Source organism: Gorilla gorilla, chromosome 16 (genome assembly GCF_029281585.2).
Source record: "Gorilla gorilla gorilla isolate KB3781 chromosome 16, NHGRI_mGorGor1-v2.1_pri, whole genome shotgun sequence".
In the NCBI taxonomy this organism is placed as follows: Eukaryota; Metazoa; Chordata; class Mammalia; order Primates; family Hominidae; genus Gorilla; species Gorilla gorilla.
In genome coordinates, this window is record NC_073240.2 from 75,652,536 (window position 1) to 75,666,008 (window position 13,473).

Sequence of the window (13,473 nt, forward strand, 5' to 3'; positions counted from 1 at the left end):
ACGATCTTGGCTCACTGCAGCCTCCACCTCCCAAGTTCAAGCAATTCTCCTGCCTCAGCCTCCCGAGTAGCTGGGATCACAGGCACATGCCACCATGCCTGGCTAATTTTTGTATTTTTAGTAGAGACGGAGTTTCACCAGGTTGGCCAGGCTGGTCTTGAACACCGGATCTCAGGTGATCCACCCATCTCGGCCTCTCAAAGTGCTGGGATTACAGGTGTGAGCCATCGCGCCTGGCCTAGAGGTGTACATTTTTTAACAGAACCATTCAAAAGGAGGTTGCGGGGATCATGACACTTCCATGCTACAGCATTAATCTCCTAAGAATAAGGACACACTCCCACATACCATGACACTCTGTTCACACCTAAAAAAATTTACATTTATTCATCTAATATCATCTAATCTCCAGTCCATGCTTACATGTCCCCAATTGTCCCCAAAACATCTTTTATAGATTTTTTTAATTTTGTTTAAATGCCATATCCAATCGATATGGCAATCAAATGCAAATCCATATTGCATTTCGTTATGTCTCTTAGTCTTTTTGCATAAGGGGGGCCTCTCTTTAGAATGCAAAATCTTTATCATCTCTTCTTTTCCACTTGGGGACTTGGGCTGAAAATCAGGAGTGGCTGGAACACGCCCATTTACTGTTTGGTTTTGCAGGTTGTTGGAGGGTACTACAGAAGAACATCCCTCTGGAAAGGGGCCGTGAGCCTGGTTGGCCTAGACTGAGTGCCCTGGCAGAGCTCTTCCTCATGTGTGCAGTGGGAAAGAAGCCCAGATCAGTCCAAAGGCCTAACCCCCACTCCCAGACCCTACCCTACTCTTCAGAGAAATAGGCTCCCTACCCTGAACCCTAAAGAAAGCTGTACCTTCATCCCCAGGGACCCAGCACCCCTTCTGGCCTATCCCCAAAGAGTCACCCTGGGCCTTAGGTAGTAGATGGAGCTGAGGGATCATGGCCCAAGGCCAAGAGTTGATCCTTCTAACTTTGTTCAGTGATCCAGCTTTCATATCAGGTGATCAGGACAACCAGGCCAATCTGATAGGGGGCGGTGTTTATAAAAAGGCCACTCACCTAGAGCCAGAAGCTCCACACCAGCCACTACAACCCTGCCAATCTCAAGCACCTGCCTCTACAGGTACCTTTCTTGGGACCAATTTACAATCTCTGGGATCCCCAACTATAGAACCTGGAAGCTAGTGGGGACAGAAAGACGGGGAGCCTGGGCTAGGTGTAGGGGGCCTGAGTTCCAGGCTTTGCTACCCAGCTCTTGACTTCTGTTTCCCGATTTTAAATGAGCAGTTTGGACTAAGCCATTTTTAAGGAGAGAGATGGGCAGGGCTTCCCCCTTAGCACAAGGGCAGCCCTGGCCCTGGCTGAAGCCCAACCCCAACCTCCAAGACTGTGAGAGGATGGGGACTCATCTCTGGAGGAGGTGCCCTTCCTGGTATTGATAAAGAATGCCCTGGGGAGGGGGCATCACAGGCTATTTGAACCAGCCCTGGGACCTTGGTCACCTCAGTGTCACTGGGTAGGGGGAACTCCTGGTCCCCTGGGTATATGGAAGGTATCAGCAGAAAGCCAGCACTGGCAGGGACTCTTTGGTACAATACCCAGCATGCATGCTGTGCCGGGGCTGACAAGGGTGCTGTCCTTGGCTTCCCCATTTTGGAGTGGTCACTCGCCTCTACTCCAGCCCCAGAAGTGGAAACTGAGATGATGTGTGGAGGAGAGAGCCAGGGTTCATGTTGGGAATCTTGAGGCTCCTTTCCAGCTCTCAGATTCTGTGATGCTCAAAGGGTGAGCTCTGCGGGCACAGGACACATGGTAGATGGAGCTTAGTCTTTCTGGTATCCAGCTGGGAGCCAAGCACAGAACACGCATCAGTGTTTATCAAATGACTGAGGAAATGAACGAATGAATGTCTCCATCTCAACCCTCAGCCTGGTCCCTCCTTTTTTCCCTGTAGTTGGTACAGATGGCATTGTCCCAGTCTGTTCCCTTCTCGGCCACAGAGCTTCTCCTGGCCTCTGCCATCTTCTGCCTGGTATTCTGGGTGCTCAAGGGTTTGAGGCCTCGGGTCCCCAAAGGCCTGAAAAGTCCACCAGAGCCATGGGGCTGGCCCTTGCTCGGGCATGTGCTGACCCTGGGGAAGAACCCGCACCTGGCACTGTCAAGGATGAGCCAGCACTACGGGGACGTGCTGCAGATCCGCATTGGCTCCATGCCCGTGCTGGTGCTGAGCGGCCTGGACACCATCCGGCAGGCCCTGGTGCGGCAGGGCGACGATTTCAAGGGCCGGCCTGACCTCTACACCTCCACCCTCATCAATGATGGCCAGAGCTTGACCTTCAGCACAGACTCTGGACCGGTGTGGGCTGCCCGCCGGCGCCTGGCCCAGAACGCCCTCAACACCTTCTCCATCGCCTCTGACCCAGCTTCCTCATCCTCCTGCTACCTGGAGGAGCATGTGAGCAAGGAGGCTGAGGCCCTGATCAGCAGGTTGCAGGAGCTGATGGCAGGGCCTGGGCACTTCGACCCTTACAATCAGGTGGTGGTGTCAGTGGCCAACGTCATCGGTGCCATGTGCTTCGGACAGCACTTCCCTGAGAGTAGTGATGAGATGCTCAGCCTCGTGAAGAACACTCACGAATTCGTGGAGACTGCCTTCTCCGGGAATCCCGTGGACTTCTTCCCCATCCTTCGCTACCTGCCTAACCCTGCCCTGCAGAGGTTCAAGGCCTTCAACCAGAGGTTCCTGCGGTTCCTGCAGAAAACAGTCCAGGAGCACTATCAGGACTTTGACAAGGTGAGCCTGGGTTGCAGGTGGCAAGGGGCACCTTGCAGGGCCTGGGTGCAGCCCCTCCCTCCCAGCTCCAGCATGCCCACACAGCTGCTGTGTTGCCAAGGCCTAGGAAGGCTCTGGACACCTCAGACCAGCTGTGTGACCTGGAGCCGACTCTTCCCCTTCTCTGGGCCTCAGTTTCCTCATCCTTGAAGCCCCCTTCTCAGGGCTCCTCAAAGCCCCCAAGAAAAAAGCCCTGGAAATGGGGCCCTAGCAGAGTCCTGCAATGTGGGGGGCCTATGAGTGAGAAAGCTTTCATTCTGCAGAAACCTAAACCCCAAACAGAGGCTAATCCCCAGCTCTGGTGTCACGTTGCTTCCCTGTGTTCACACTAACCTTTTCCTTCTTTGAAATTGGACCCCTGGTGTTATTGGGAGGAAGGGTCAATGGGGCATAAAATGACACTTTAAGCCATACCCAGGGCTGCTACCAGCTCCTGCTGCAAGCTGCAACCCCCTGCCTAGAGACCAAGTTGGGGGGATAGGGGGGTACCCAGCCACCAGGGACAGGCCAGGGGAGTGGAGCAACGTTCAGCTTTTGACCTTGGAAGTGCCAGAGGTACCCCTAAGCTTGTGCCCCCTCAGAACAGTGTCCAGGACATCATGGGTGCCCTGTTTAAGCACAGCAAGAAGGGGCCTAGAGCCAGCGGCGACCTCATCCCCCAGGAGAAGATTGTCAACCTTGTCAATGACATCTTTGGAGCAGGTAGGAGCCAGAACCTTGCCTCTCCATCCAACAATGCCTGCTCTTCACCCACAGCCTTGCCCAGCCCCTCAGTCCATCAAATAACCCACCAACCCTACACCAGATGGTACAACATACTGAGATCTGGCTTGGGATCAGGGTTTGAGCCTGGGTTATGCCACCAATTCCCAGTGGAGACACAGCAAAGTCCTTCTCCTCCCCTAGGCTTCAGTTTCCCCATCTGAACAATAAGGTGTTCTCTGGCCTGTAAGTCTAGGCCCCTATAATTCCAGCAGCTAATTCTGAAACCTGTATCTCAAGTTTATGTTGAAGAGACCCAGCCTCTGTCTTCAGGAAACTCACAGGCTAGGGCCAGAGAAAGCTAATGCTGGATACACACATAGCAGATGCTTGGGAAATGATGGTTTCCTTGTTTCTGTCTTCCTTCTTTCCTCACCTTACACTACACGGTTCAGGATTTGACACAGTCACAACAGCCATCTCCTGGAGCCTCATGTACCTTGTGACCAAGCCTGAGATACAGAGGAAGATCCAGAAGGAGCTGGGTACATGGGGGCCCCCAACCCTATGGCCAGGAGAAGCCTTGAGACCCAGGTTGTTTGTTCAGTCTACAAACACCTGTTATGTGCCTACTGTGTGCAAGCCCTGGGCACACAGTAGTGCCTGCCCTTGCCTAGAAGATGTGGGAGGTTAGTGGGGTCGCAGACTTGTGAATAGACAGTCTTACATAGAGTGACATGGGGTATAAGAGGGGATAATTCATGGGGCAGTTAGGGCAGCCCCTGAGCTCTGCTTGTCCTCTGTGTTCTACAGACACTGTGATTGGCAGGGAGCGGCGGCCCCGGCTCTCTGACAGACCCCAGCTGCCCTACTTGGAGGCCTTCATCCTGGAGACCTTCCGACACTCCTCCTTCTTGCCCTTCACCATCCCCCACAGGTGAGGCCTGCCGGTTCTGCCCTCCCACCTCTAAAGTCCTTGCCATGTTTTCTCTTCCTGGCTTCTCAGCCCTGGCCCTGGCTCAGCATCTCCTTCCCGACCTCGTTCCCCACAGATCCCGGCCTCAGTCTGCCCCCATCCAGTCCAAACATAATCTAACCCCCAGCTCTCAGGAGAAAGTTCCACTTGTGATCTCAGCGCTCATTCCCCTCTGTTCATATTCCCTCCCTCCCAGTGCCCTCTGTGCCAATCAGGTCGGCCTCACCCTCACAAGCATGACCCTATTGGCCTCCAATTTTGCTAACGCTGAACCTTCTGCCTGGAATACCTTCTAGCCTCTTCTCTGACCACCAGAATCCTACCCTTGCTCAAAGTCAATGCCGACGCGAGCTTCCTCTCCCCAGAAGCCTTTTGACTCATCCAGCTGGCACAGCTTCATTCCTGATGTCTTATAGGACTTACAGCCATCAGCCCTTGATCATGCCCTGGAATTTTAACAATGTCAAGAGAGTTAGTGAGCATTTACTTCTACCCAAACGTTGTTCTAGTTATTCCTGCAGTAAGAGGCCTGAATCCCCAGCCAGGCTAGAAATTCCCCGGGGCTGCCCCAGGCTGCCTGCTGCTTTTTTTTTTTTTTTTTCATAGAAAATAGAAAAACATTTATCTGAAATTGCCTGCTTCTTGGCTCCAGAGAACAGCCAAGTGCGCAGCCAGGTGCAAAGAGAAGTTTAGTAAATACTTGCTGAAGTTAAAGAACAGGACGCAAGGAAGATGTAGGATGTTTCTACCTCTTCCCTGTTCCTCCCCTCCCCTCCCAGTGTAGGGATGGAGATGGCGGTGGGCAGGCTGTCGGGATGGGGTGGAGGTAGGAGCAACACATGCCCCAGCTTTCCAGCCCTGAGTCTCACAGCGCCCTCTTCCCTCCTCAGCACAACAAGGGACACAACGCTGAATGGCTTCTACATCCCCAAGAAATGCTGTGTCTTCGTAAACCAGTGGCAGGTCAACCATGACCCGTGAGTACATACCCCTCACGAAAAAATGTGTGCAGTTTCAGCAGTCAGGAAGGCTGTTTGTCCCTGCTAGGAACTGTTTATATAATGAAAGGAGGGGACCTCAATTGCTATAGTCTGCTCTAAGTGACAATATTTACAAAAGTTTCACAAACTTTAGTGCACAGGAATCAACTAGGATGGCCAGGCGCGGTGGCTCAAGCCTATAATCCCAGCAGTTTGGGAGGCCGAGGCAGGCAGATCACTTGAGGTCAGGAGTTTGAGACCAGCCTGGGCAACATGGTGAAACCCTATCTCTACTAAAAATACAAAACAAAAATTAGCCGGACATGGTGGTGCGCCTATAATCCCAGCTACTCCAGAGGCTGAGGCAGAAGAATTGCTTGAACTCTGGAGGTAGAGGCTGCAGTGAGCCAAGATCGCTCCACTGCACTCCAGCCTGGGTGACAGAGTGAGACTCTGCCTCAAAAAAAAAAAAAAAAAAAAAAATCAACCAAGACGTTTGTTACAGGTGATGGTTCCCCCAGGATTCTACTGTGGTATCTAAGGTGGGGTACCTCAGGCGATTCTGATGTGAATGGCTCAGAGACCTCTCTTTGGAAAGCCCCACTTTAGTGTATAGGTAGGGGGAACATATAATTTACCATCCACACTGGGACATTTGAGTGTGAAAATGCTATCGATGTTTATGCTAGTCATCATTACTCCAAAACAATAAACATAAGCCAGGACATACCGTTGAGGCCCCTTAGGAGGCATATTTTGAGTAGGATGAAGAAACGTATGTCTTTCTTTCTTCCTTTCACTTTAATTTTCAAATAGAGACAAGGTCTTCCTATGTGGTCCAGGCTGGTTTTGAACTCCTGGGTTCAAGGGATCTTCCTGCCTCAGCCTCCCAAAGTGCTAGGGTTACAGGTGTAAGCCACCAAACCCAGCCTGTTTTTCTTCTTTTAATTTCTTTTAGATAAAGCATTATTTAAAGTAAATTAATATTAAAAGGCACTATCTTTAAGGCTGGTCATTTTAGAGAGAGCTTTGTAAAAGAAATAAGCATCAGGCCAGGTGTGGTGACTCATGCCTGTAACCCCAGCACCTTGGGAGTCCGAGGAAGGTGGATCGCTTGAGCTCATGAGTCTGAGACCAGTGAAACCCCGTCTCTGCAAAAAAAAAAAAAAAAAAAAAAAAAAAAAAAAAAAATTAGCCGGATATGGTGCCTGTAGTCCCAGCTACACGGGAGGCTCAGGTGGGTGGCTGGCTTGAGCTGGGGAGGCAGAGAGTGCAGTGAGCTGAGATCGCACCACTGTACTCCAGCCTGGGTGATAGGAGCCGGAGGGTGTCTCAAAAAAAAAAAGAAAGAAAAGAAAAAGAAATAAGCATCAAAGTTCAGTTTGGTTCCTTCCCACCTACCCTTCATTGCTTTCAAAGTGCCCTCACACTTGTGTTCTCAACAGAAGTCTCCCTCCCCCAGGCACCTCCTCCCAGAGCCTCTCCAGCCCTGAGGTCCCATCTCCTCTGTTCCTCTTGCAGAGAGCTGTGGGAAGACCCCTCTGAGTTCCGGCCTGAGCGGTTCCTCACCGCCGACGGCACTGCCATTAACAAGCCCTTGAGTGAGAAGATGATGCTGTTTGGCATGGGCAAGCGCCGGTGTATCGGGGAAGTCCTGGCCAAGTGGGAGGTCTTCCTCTTCCTGGCCATCCTGCTACAGCAACTGGAGTTCAGCGTGCCGCCGGGCGTGAAAGTCGACCTGACCCCCATCTACGGGCTGACCATGAAGCACGCCCGCTGTGAACACGTCCAGGCACGGCTGCGCTTCTCCATCAACTGAAGAAGACACCACCATTCTGAGGCCAGGGAGCGAGTGGGGGCCAGCCACGGGGACTCAGCCCTTGTTTCTCTTCCTTTCTTTTTTTAAAAAATAGCAGCTTTAGCCAAGTGCAGGGCCTGTAATCCCAGCATTTTAGGAGGCCAAGGTTGGAGGATCATTTGAGCCCAGGAGTTGGAAAGCAGCCTGGCCAACATAGTGGGACCCTGTCTCTACAAAAAAAAAAATTTGCCAAGAGCCTGAGTGACAGAGCAAGACCCCATCTCAAAAAAAAAAAAAAAAAAAAACCATATATATACATATATATATATATAGCAGCTTTATGGAGATATAATTCTTATGCCCTATAATTCACCTTTTTTTTTATTTTTTATTTTTTATTTTTTATTGATCATTCTTGGGTGTTTCTCGGAGAGGGGGATTTGGCAGGGTTACAGGACAATAGTGGAGGGAAGGTCAGCAGATAAACAAGTGAACAAAGTTCTCTGGTTTTCCTAGGCAGAGGACCCTGCGGCCTTCCACAGTGTTTGTGTCCCTGGGTACTTGAGATTAGGGAGTGGTGATGACTCTTAACGAGCATGCTGCCTTCAAGCATCTGTTTAACAAAGCACATCTTGCACCGCCCTTAATCCATTCAACCCTGAGTGGATACAGCACATGTTTCAGAGAGCACAGGGTTGGGGGTAGGGTCACAGATCAACAGGATCCCAAGGCAGAAGAATTTTTTCTTAGTACAGAGAAAAGTCTCCCATGTCTACCTCCCCACAGACGCGGCAACCATCCGACCTCTCAATCCTTTCCCCACCTTCCCCCCCTTCCACTCCACGAAACCGCCATTGTCATCATGGCCCGCTCTCAATGAGCTGCTGGGCACACCTCCCAGACGGGAGGGTGGCCGGGCAGAGGGGCTCCTCACCTCCCAGCAGGGGCGGCCGGGCAGAGGCGCCCCTCACCTCCCGGATGGGGCGGCTGGCCGGGCAGGGGGCTGACCCCCCCCACCTCCCTCCTGGACGGGGCGGCTGGCCGGGCAGAGGGGCTCCTCACTTCCCAGTAGGGGCGGCCGGGCAAAGGCGCCCCTCACCTCCCGGACGGGGCGGCTGGCCAGGCGGGGGGCTGACCCCCCACCTCCCTCCCGGACGGGGCGGCTGGCCGGGCGGTGGGCTGACCCCCCCACCTCCCTCCCGGACAGGGCGGCTGGCTGGGCTGTGGGCTGACCCCCCCACCTCCCTCCCGGACGGGGCGGCTGGCTGGGCTGTGGGCTGACCCCCCCACCTCCCTCCCGGACGGGGCGGCTGGCCGGGCAGGGGGCTGACCCCCCCACCTCCCTCCCGGACGGAGCAGCTGGCCGGGCAGAGGAGCTCCTCACTTCCCAGTAGGGGCGGCCGGGCAGAGGCGCCCCTCACCTCCGGGACAGGGCGGCTGGCCGGGCGGGGGGCTGACCCTCCCACCTCCCTCCCGGACGAGGTGGCTGCCGGGCGGAGACGCTCCTCACTTCCCAGACGGGGTGGCTGCTGGGCGGAGGGGCTCCTCACTTCTCGGACGGGGCGGCTGCCGGGCGGAGGGGCTCCTCACTTCTCAGACGGGGCGGTTGCCAGGCAGAGGGTCTCCTCACTTCTCAGACGGGGCGGCCGGGCAGAGACGCTCCTCACATCCCGGACGGGGCTGCACGGCAGAGGTGCTCCCCACATCTCAGATGATGGGCGGCCGGGCAGAGACGCTCCTCACTTCCCAGATGTGATGGCGGCGGGGAAGAGGCACTCCTCACTTCCTAGATGGGATGGCAGCCGGGCAGAGACGCTCCTCACTTTCCAGACTGGGCAGCCAGGCAGAGGGGCTCCTCACATCCCAGACGATGGGCGGCCAGGCGGAGACGCTCCTCACTTCCCAGACGGGGTGGCGACCGGGCAGAGGCTGCAATCTCGGCACTTTGGGAGGCCAAGGCAGGCGGCTGGGAGGTGGAGGTTGTCGCAAGCCGAGATCACGCCACTGCACTCCAGCCTGGGCACCATTGAGCACTGAGTGAACGAGACTCCGTCTGCAATCCCGGCACCTCGGGAGGCCAAGGCTGGCCGATCACTCGCGGTTAGGAGCTGGAGACCAGCCCGGCCAACACAGCGAAACCCCGTCTCCACCAAAAAAATACGAAAACCAGTCAGGCGTGGCGGCGCGCGCCTGCAATCGCAGGCACTCGGCAGGCTGAGGCAGGAGAATCAGGCAGGGAGGTTGCAGTGAGCTGAGATGGCAGCAGTACCTTCCAGCTTCGGCTCGGCATCACAGGGAGACCGTGGAAAGAGCGGGAGAGGGAATCCGTGGGGAGAGGGAGAGGGAGAGGGAGAGGGAGAGCCTGAGCCTTTTTTTTTTTTTTTTTTGTCTGAGACAGAATCTCAGTCTGTCACCCAGGATGGAGTGCAGTGGCGTGATCTCAGCTCACTGCAACCTCCACCTCGCAGGTTCAAGCAATCCTCCCACTTCAGCCTCCCAAGCACCTGGGATTACAAGCATGAGTCACTACGCCTGGCTGATTTTTGTAGTTTTAGTAGAGATGGGGTTTCACCATGTTGGCCAGGCTTGTCTCGAACTCCTGACCCCAAGTTATCCACCTGCCTTGGCTTCCCAAAGTCCTGGGATTACAGGTGTGAGCCACCACATCCAGCCTAACTTACATTCTTAAAGTGTCGAATGACTTCTAGTGTAGAATTGTGCAACCATCACCAGAATTAATTTTATTATTCTTATTATTTTTGAGACAGAGTCTTGCTCTGTTGCCAGGCTGGAGTGCAGTGGCGCGATCTCAGCTCACTACAACCTCCGCCTCCCATGTTCAAGCGATTCTCCTGCCTCAGCCTCCTGAGTAGCTGGGACTATAGGCATGTGCCACCATGGCCAGCTAATTTTTGTATTTTTAGTAGAGACGAGGTTTCACTACGTTGGCCAGGATGGTCTCCATCTCTTGACCTCGTGATCCACCCGCCTCAGCCTCCCAAAGTGCTGGGATTAACAGGTATGAACCACTGCGCCCAGCCTTTTTGTTTTTTTTTTTTTTTGAGACAGAGTCTTCCTCTGTCTCCTAAGCTGGAGTGCAGTGGCATCATCTCAGCTCACTGCAACCTCTGCCTCCCAGGTTCAAGTGATTCTCCAGCCTCAGCCTCCCAAGTAGCTGAGACTACAGGCACACACCACCACGCCTGGCTAATTTTTGTATTTTTAGTAGAGACGGGTTTCACCATGTTGGCTAGACTAGTCTCAAACTCCTGACCTCAAGTGATCTGCCCGCCTCGACCTCTCTGAAAGTGCTGGAATTACAGGTGTGAGCCACAGAGCCTGGCCCACAATTAATTTCAGAACATTTTCATCACCCCTAAAAGAAACCCTGCACCCATTAGCAGTCCCTCCACATTTCCCCCTAGCCTGCCTCCCCTGCCTCACCAGCCCTGGCAACTACTAATCTCCTTTCTGTGTCTATGGATTTGCCTTCTCTAAACATTTCATATAAATGGAATTACACAATGAGTGGTCTTTTGTGACTGGCTTCTTTCACTTAGCACAATGTTTTCAAGGCTTATGTGTGTTGTGGTGTGCGTCAGTAAGCTCTTGGTGCTTGAGTCCTGAGACCGGGTCTAGGTCTGTGCTCTCTTAAGTCATTGATAGGCACCTCCTTCACTCCTCTCTCTTCTCTCCTTTCATGTTGTTTGACCCAAGTTTTTTAACAATTGAAGGGAACAAGGAGAAAGGGATCCAGTCTCAGGGGCCAAACCCAATTGGGTGGATGGGGATCCCTCCTGTCCCATTCTCAAAAGGCAGAACACGTGACTTCTCACAAGGCCTTGATTTCTTCATTCACAGCCCGGGAGGGGATAAGCTTCCCAGAAGTGCTTGGGTTATTTGAAAAAGGCCCAGGTCTCATCAAAGGACACTATCAAGAAATTGAAAGGAGGCCAAGCACAGAGGCTCACGCCTGTAATCCCAGCACTTTGGAACGCCAAGGCAGGCGGATCACTTGAGGTCAGGAGTTTGAGACCAGCCTGGACAACATAGTGAAACCTCATCTCTACTAAATATACAAAAACTAGCTGAATGTAGTGGCTAGCCTCAGCTGCTCAGGAGACTGTAATCTCAGCTGATCAGGAGGCTGTAATCCCAGCTACTCAGGAGGCTGGGGCATGAGAATCACTTGAACTCAGGAGGCAGGGGTTGCAGTGAGCTGAGATCCTGCTGTTGCACTCCAGCCTGGGCTACAGAGTGAGACTCTGTCTCAAAAAAAAAAAAAAAAAATTGAAAAGTCAACCCACAGAATGAGAGAAAACATTTGCAAAACATATAGCTGTTGAAGCATTTATATATAGAATATATAAAGAACTCCTGGCCGGGCACGATGCCTCACCCCTGTAATTCCAGCACTTTGGGAGGCCAAGGCAGGTGGATCATCTGAGGTCAGGAGTTTGAGACCAGCCTGGCCAACATGGTGAAATCCTGTCTCTACTAAAAATACAAAAATTAGCCAGGCATGGTGGCGGGCGACTGTAATCCCAGCTACTCAGGAGGCTGAGGCTGGAAAATCGCTTGAACCCAGGGACAGAGTTTGCAGTCTCACTCTGTCGCCCAGGCTGGAGTGCAGTGGCACCATCTTGGCTTACTGCAGCCTCAACCTCCCAGGCTCAATTGATCCTCCCACCTTGGGACAACATATGCAGGCCACCATGCCTGGCTGATTTTTCTAATTTTTGTAGAGATGGGGTTTTACCATGTTGCCCAAACTGGTCTCGAACTCCTGATCTCAAGTGATCCACCTGCTTCAGCCTCCCAAAGTGCTGGAATTACAGGCATGAGCCACTGCGCCAAGCCAAAAAAATTTTTAAGAGTAAAACCTGGCCAGGCACAGTGGCTCATGCCTGTAATCCTGGCCCTTTGGGAGGCCAAGGCAGGTGGATCACTTGAGGTCAGGAGCTCGAGACCAGCCTGGCCAACATGGTGAAACCTCGTCTCTACTAAAAATACAAAAATTATTTGGGAGTGGTGGCACACACCTGTAATCCCAGCTACTTGGGAGGCTGAGGCAGGAGAATCAAATGAACCCAGGAGACGGAGGTTGCAGTGAGCTGAGACTGCGCCACTCCACTCCAGCCTGGGCAACAGAGGGAGACTCTGTCTCAAAAAAAAAAAAGGTCGGGGGCGGTGGCTCACACCTGTAATCCCAGCACTTTGAGAGACCGAGGTGGGTGGATCACAAGGTCAGGAGTTCAAGACCAGCTTGGCCAATATGGTGAAACCCCATCTCTACTAAAAATACAAAAAAATTAGCCAGGTGTGGTGTCAGGCACCTGTAATCCCAGCTACTCGGGAAGCTGAGGCAGAGAATTGCTTGAACCTGGGAGGCGGAGGTTGCAGTGAGCCGAGATCACGCCACTGCACTCTAGCCTGGCAACAGAGCGAGACTCCAGCTTAGAAAAAAAAAACGCATCTCTACTAAAACCACAAAAATTAGCCAGGCATGGTGGCAGGTGCCTGTATTCCCAGCTATTCTGGAGGCTGAGGCAGGAGAATCGCTTGAACACCGGAGGCAGAGTTTGCAGTGAGCCGAGATCGCGCCATTGCACTCCAGCCTGGGCGACAAGAGCGAAACTTTGTCCCAAAAAAAAAAACAAAACAAAAAACAAAACAAAACAAAAAAAACCTCCTGGCAAGCCGCAAGCAGGCATTGCCATACTTTGCCAATCTAAGAATCAGCAGGGCCCAGCTCCCTGAGGTAATTTCAGGACCGATCTGAGGTGGCTCCATGGTCACCATACGGCCACTTCCCCATCTGGCTCACTGTGGTCTGGAGATGGCTTGAGCTTCTCACGCACACCTGGCCAATCTTTAACTGGTTGGCCTAGAGCTCCCCTCTGGCTAGAGCCAAGGTAGGAGGAATTGGAGACTTCGCCCCACTGCTTGCCATTCCTGCCTCCCACAGCAGGCAGGAGGCAGGTGGGACCAGCCTGTTCTATCTTTTCCTGGTAGGCCCTGGACACGCATCATCTCAGGCTATTCTCACAACAACCACAGGAGATGGGTACTGTTATACCAACTTTAGAGATGAGAAGCCTGAGGCTCAGGAAGCATGAGGAGGGCATGTGTGGTGGAGAGACTCAGAACTGCACCATT

General features: G+C 53.1%; 1 protein-coding gene across 1 annotated transcript; it reads left to right on the plus strand.

Moving 5' to 3' along the window:
• Nucleotides 1-1,103: 1,103 nt before the first annotated feature.
• On the plus strand, nucleotides 1,104-7,682 carry CYP1A2 (cytochrome P450 family 1 subfamily A member 2). Its single transcript, XM_004056517.5, has 7 exons — nucleotides 1,104-1,148; nucleotides 1,980-2,819; nucleotides 3,440-3,560; nucleotides 4,016-4,105; nucleotides 4,374-4,497; nucleotides 5,427-5,513; nucleotides 7,038-7,682. The coding sequence occupies exons 2-7, from the start codon at nucleotides 1,989-1,991 to the stop codon at nucleotides 7,333-7,335; spliced, it is 1,551 nt and encodes a 516-aa protein (XP_004056565.4). The 5' UTR covers nucleotides 1,104-1,148; nucleotides 1,980-1,988; the 3' UTR covers nucleotides 7,336-7,682.
• Nucleotides 7,683-13,473: the final 5,791 nt, after the last annotated feature.